Source organism: Sphaerodactylus townsendi, unplaced genomic scaffold (genome assembly GCF_021028975.2).
Source record: "Sphaerodactylus townsendi isolate TG3544 unplaced genomic scaffold, MPM_Stown_v2.3 scaffold_19, whole genome shotgun sequence".
Taxonomy (NCBI): Eukaryota; Metazoa; Chordata; class Lepidosauria; order Squamata; family Sphaerodactylidae; genus Sphaerodactylus; species Sphaerodactylus townsendi.
Window position 1 is genome coordinate 1247767 of NW_025950352.1, and position 6000 is coordinate 1253766.

Consider the following 6000-nt stretch of genomic DNA (forward strand, 5'->3'; position numbering starts at 1 on the left):
CAAAGGGAGGGAGAATCCGGGAGAATTCCGGGCCGGAGGTGGGCAGCCCCCCGCGCCCCCCGCCCCATTCCTCTCCCTCCCTCCCTCCCTCCCTCGGCTGCCCCCGCCCTCGCGAGGGGGAAAAGGCCGGGCAGGAGGCGACTGACAACAGCTCCACTAAATCATGCTGCCTCCGCGCCGCTCCCGGGAGAGGTTTTTTTCTCTCCTGATGGATTAAATTAAGCGCTTCCATTTCCGTCCACCACCTGATCGCCGCCGCCTTATAAATCCCAACAGCTGATCCGCCGGAGCCTCACACATTCCGCACCTCGCAGGGCGGGCGGCCGGGCGGCCGGGCGGGCAGGCGGGAGCTGTCCAGTGCTGAACGGAGGAAGCCCCCCCCAACATCTTCCAGCCGCCGCCGCCGCCGCCGAAGCGGAACAACAGGGCGAATTGCAGCACAGCCGCGCGCGCGCGCACGCACGCGCCCCCCCGCCGCCCGGCCTCCCCCCACCCCGCAGGCCAGCCGGGCTGAGCCGCAGCGCTGGAGAGGACCGAGGCGAGCGGCCGGGACCGAGGCGAGCCCCGCAGCCGGCCGGGGGTGGGGGCGGGGGCGGCCCAGCGCGCGCCGGGGGGCGCCAGGCAGCCTCGGCCCGGCCTCCCGCCCGCCGCCCGGCCCCGCGCCGCCGGAGCTGTCCAGGTGCTGAACCCGCCGCCGGACGCCGCTTATGCCCCAGCTGGGCCGCCGCCGCCGCCACCGCCGGGACTCATGGTGGGCCGCCGCCGCCGCTGCTGAGGCGCGCTGGACGGCGACCCCCGGGCCTGGCCAGCCGCAGCCCCCACCCCCCGGGCACCCCAGCAGCCGCCGCCGCCGCCAGCCCCGAGGAGAGCACCCCCCAAGCCGCCCCCTGCGCTGCCGGGGCTCGAGCGACGCGGCTGCCGGGGCGGGGGTCTCGTGCTCGGGGGCGCCGCCGCTGCCCGTGAACTCGCGGCGGGCTGAGGCTGCGGGAGCCCCTTCGCACTGCGGGCCGCGCAGAAACCATGCCCAGATCCTTCCTGGTGAAAAAGGTCAAGCTCGACGATTTCTCCTCGGCGGATTTGGAAAACTCCTACAGCAGGTCGCGGGCGGACTTCAACTCCCGGATCCATGACAAGGGTGAGCAGCCTCGGGGTGGGGGCACAAGGGGGGAAGGGGCGCCCCCCGTCCAGTCAGGGAGGCAGCGCGGCGAGGGCCGCGGGGGGGGGGTGTCAGCGCTTCAGCCCTGGCCGGCTGCAGGGGCTGGCGCTGCTGGGGCAGAGTGGGGAGAGCGGCGGCCAGCCCCGGCATGCGGCCCCTTCCTCCCCCGGCATGCCCGAGCGAGCCGTGCCGAGCGGGGCTGCCTCTGCCGCTTCCCGGGCTGCGGTGTTGACTCGGCACATTTCCGCCGCCAGCTCAAGGCCGGCTAAAATTAGACCTTGCGGGGACGGGCGGTGGGGAGAGAGAGCCTCGACCGCGGTGGGCCAAAGGGGGGAGGGGGCACAGACCGAGGCAGAGGCAGAGGCGAGGAGTACCCCCCCCCGCAACCACCACCACAGCGGGGGACGTTTCGCGGCGGTGCTCGTGTGCCGGGCCTTTTGTCTCGCGCCTGTCAAGTTCAAGGGCAAACGCAGCTCCCCTCTGCTCCTCTCCCCCTCCGGGGAGGGAGCAGCCACGGGGTATCCGTCCCCCCCCCCCCCCCGATACTTCCCGCAGATCCCCTTGAAAGCCGAGGAGTGTATCTCTTTCTCCCCCCCCCCGCCCGCTTTTGTTCCGGGCGATCCGGCTGCGGCTGTTGCATAATCGCCGGAATTCTGCTGAAGTGGTTCGAAAACAGGCAGGAAGGCGGCGAGGGGGCCTGGAACTCCCCTGCCCGCAATGCGCCCCCTCCCTTCCCTCTGGTCTCCTGCAGAGAGCTGACCTTGAAGGGAGGAATCTGAGGGGGGGGGCAGAGAAAGGGGGCGCCTCTCTCTGGGCCCAAGGGCCAGGAGCCCCGGCCCCCTCCCCAGCCAGTGATGTGGCCCAGCGAGCCGCAGGTGAAAGGCCGGGGGATCGCTCTGAAGGATGGAGCGCCTGCGGGGGGGTGGGGGTGCGGGGGGAGGCAGGTTCATCAAGCGCCGCGGAGATTAGCATGACAGAGGAGCCGCCTGGCGGGCGATGGGGGGGGGGAGGGAGCGAGGGGGGCTTCTCGCGGCTCCAGCTTGTTGCATCTATTAACTGGAGAGCTCTCGAGCCGAGCCGGAGTTGCCCATCCATTACGGCCTCCTCCGCGGCTCCTTCCGGGGCCTCGGGCGCCCCCGGGTCGGCCCTGCAGGCAGCTCTCTAACCGGCGCTCGCTCGCTCGCTCTCTCTTCCTCTCTTCCTCCCTCCCCCCTCCCCCTTGTGGCGCCCCCTCTTCCCCCGCTCAACCCCCCCCACAGGAGGCTACATCCGCGAGTACATCACTCCGGCGTCGGTGTACGAGGGCGAGAGCGACGGCGGGCTCCAAGTGCCGTCGCCGGCGGGCGCCATCTACCCTGGGGCGCGGGGCGACTACGGCGCGCCGGACTCGGAGCCCCCCGACAGCCCGCGCTCGGAGTTGGCCGGCGGCTACATCAACGGCGACGCGGCGGTGAGCGAGGGCTACGCGGTCGACGCCTTCTTCATCACCGACGGCCGCTCCCGGCGCAAGGCGTCGGCGGGGGCGTCGGGGGGCGCCGGGGGTGGCTCCCGCCTGGGCCCGCCGCAGCCGCAGGCGCAGCAGGCGCAGCAGCGGCACACGTGCAGCGAGTGCGGGAAGACGTACGCCACGTCGTCCAACCTGAGCCGCCACAAGCAGACGCACCGCAGCCTGGACAGCAAGATGGCCAAGAAGTGCCCCACGTGCGGCAAGGTGTACGTCTCCATGCCGGCCATGGCCATGCACCTGCTCACGCACGACCTGAAGCACAAGTGCGAGGTGTGTGGCAAGGCGTTCAGCCGGCCGTGGCTGCTGCAGGGCCACATGCGCTCGCACACCGGCGAGAAGCCCTTCGGCTGCGCGCACTGCGGCAAGGCCTTCGCCGACCGCTCCAACCTGCGCGCCCACATGCAGACCCACTCCGCCTTCAAGCACTTCAAGTGCAAACGCTGCAGCAAGACCTTCGCCCTCAAGTCCTACCTGAACAAGCACTACGAGTCGGCCTGCTTCAAGGGCGCCGTGCCGCCCCCCCTCAGCCCGCTCAGCCCCCTCCAGGCCTGACCCGCGCGCGCAACACAGCCATGACGCCCCCCACCCCCTCCCACCCCGACGCCCTCCTCCGACTTGCCAAGGGTCAGCCTGCGTTTCTTTCTTTCTTCCATTCTTTCTTTCTCTGAGACGCCAAGAGAGATTTGCAGAAGTCCGTCCTCCGCCCGGGGCCACCCAGTGCTCATCTAGACCCCCCCCAGCAGCCAACGTTCACCTGCGCCGCCGCCCCTGCCAGCCAGGAGTCGGAAGGAGAGGGAGGGGCTCACAGCCATCAGAATACGACGCGTTTTCTCACCACGACCGGGCTCTTTCGTCCTCTTCTTCTTTTTCTTCAGTTGGTGGTGTCCCTCCCCCCCCCGCCCCCCCCCCGAGGGTTTGGGGGTTTTTTTTTAAAGCGCCTGATTTCTATTTTCTTAAAAGTGTTCGGTTAGTTATATATTTCTTTCACAGGTGTTTTTTTTAAAGCAAAGAAAAAAAACCCAGAGGTCTATATTTAAAGTGGAGCCTTTCTTATTTATTTGTGGATGCACTTATTTATGTATTTATTTCCTTCTTGATTCGAGGGGGGAGCGCCCCCTCCCTTCCTGAGTTTACGTTGCAATTTTTCTAAAGAAAAAAACGCCAAGTCTTTTGTTTTGCACCGCTGTTTGACTTCCAATCTGAACGATTGTTGCCAAGATCTGCTTTACTATGCCAAAGTCTACGTCACTTTTTGAGAGGGGGGGGAGAGGGGGAAACGAGGAAACCAACGCGAGGAAGAAGGACTGACCTTTGTCCCCCTTTCTTTTTTGGGGTGGGGGGAGGGGTTGCTTGTGGCCATCCTTTCTAACGCTCTGGATTTTTTGCATGCAAGAACAAAAAAAAAGTATTTAAAAATCTATGCCAATTTGATGATGCTTTTTTAAATTATTATGATTATTATGATTATTATGGATTTTCATTTGTAAAACAACTTTACGTCACTTGTTTTCTTTGCCAAACTTTTAGATAATAGTCTATTTGAGGGCAATATTCTCCTACTGAAACTAATAGAAGCAATAATTAACGTAATGCATGTTATTTTTAAGACGATAGTATTACTGAGAAATCAGGTACATTTTAATCCAATATTCTTAATAGCAACGGATATCAGGGACTTTGCCAATGTAGTCAGCTAGAGTAATACGGCGATTCTTCCTTCTTCTTCTCTTCTCTTCTAATGAATGCACACTGCCTGCCTTCTTCGACTTACTTCCGAGTAGCTTAGTCAACTCTCTAGGCTTGTAGCGCTTGCCTTGCCGGGAGAACTACGAGCAGCCCCCTCCCCTTATTTTCTAGAGACTCTTCCGGGACTGTCTGCTTTGGCTTTGGGGCGGGGGGGGGGAGGGGAGGCGCTCTCCAACTTTCCCAAAGAAGGAGAGAGGGGGGAGAGGAGGGGGGAAGAGGAGGGGAGCAACGAAGGAGGGTCGTATGGGGACGGGTGGGCTGTGCTGGCTGCCTCCCACTCCCGCCCCCCAAGCCCACCCCCTAACCCTCCACCCAGAGCCATTCGCCACCCCCCACAGGTGTGCCCCCGGGTTCCCTCGGAAAGGATCTCAGGGAGCGGGGCCCGGGGGGGAGGAAGAGCTCCCTCCCCGGTCCCAGCGGCGGACCACGCACTTGGGGGGCGCTGGGAAACCCCAGAACCGCGCCTTCCCAGCATCCTTTGCGAGGGTCGCTGGGGAGGGGGGCGGGGCTGAAGCACACCTGTGGGGCTCCAGAAGGCTACCGGTCGGGGGAGGGGTCCTGCTTGCTTCCCCCCGGCTCACTATTGTAACTCCAGGGAGGGGGGGGAAGAGAGGTGACCCCTCCTCCCGCAGCCGCCGCTTCCAGCCGCTCACGAGACAACCTCCATCCTAAAGCCACGTGGACGGTCCCCCTTTTTAACCTATTAAGCACCTCTTCCTCTTTTAGGTCTTTCCATTTTATGAATAACTTAAGAAAAAAAAAATAAACAGCACAAAAGAATAAAAAAAAAAAACCTTAATAGAATTCAGGTAGAAGGAACTTGTATTAGCTATAATAGGACCTCCTGTTTTGTACTTAAGATAAGGAACGACGCTACTATAGGACGACGACGACGACTCCGAGCACTCCTAATGCCGCTACTAAGAAGTTACTCCCGCAGCTAAGACGGATTTTTTGTAGGGAAAAGGGACTCTGCTGCCGGACGCCTTCTCGGGGCCCGCCTTCGGAGATGCGCCTGCGTCTGGACACGCCGCAAAGCCTGTTTGGGTGATGGGGGGGGGGGCTTTTTCCCGGGGAGGGAGAGGCGTCGCGATGCGAAGGGAGCGGGCGACGATTCCTTCTGAGCCAGTCGATGATGAATGCTCTACCCTAAAGCACAATTGTGTCCTCGCGCACTTCACAATAAAAAAGAAAAGACGACCTTGCAATACCTCCGGGGCCTCGCCTGCCTTTGTCTCTCCGGCGCCGCGGGGGGCGGGGGGGGGGGAGGACGAGGGTCGCCCCGCTGGGTGGCTTGGGGGCCGTCACGAACGCTCGGCTGGCCTACCTCGCGGGGCTGTCGTGGTGAGAACATGGAGGGGAGGACATGATCCTAGAGCAGTGGTGGCGAACCTATGGCGCGGGTGCCAGAGCCCTCTCTGTGGGCACTCACGCACAGAGTTCATCATGTGGGAGGAGGGTGGAAAATCACACACCCACATACACATCTCAGCTGGTCTGGGCATGATCCTTTACCTAGGAGTAAGCTCGGTTGCTGGCAATGGGGCTTGCTTCTGAGTAAACCCTCCTAGGATCGTGATTTAGCGTTGCA

The 6000-nt window shown here is 63.0% G+C and overlaps 1 protein-coding gene across 1 annotated transcript; it reads left to right on the plus strand.

Moving 5' to 3' along the window:
- Nucleotides 1–698: 698 nt before the first annotated feature.
- On the plus strand, nt 699–5619 carry SCRT1 (scratch family transcriptional repressor 1). Its single transcript, XM_048482622.1, has 2 exons — nt 699–1135; nt 2416–5619. Exons 1-2 carry the CDS (start codon nt 1021–1023, stop codon nt 3213–3215), a joined length of 915 nt encoding a protein of 304 aa, XP_048338579.1. The 5' UTR covers nt 699–1020; the 3' UTR covers nt 3216–5619.
- Nucleotides 5620–6000: the final 381 nt, after the last annotated feature.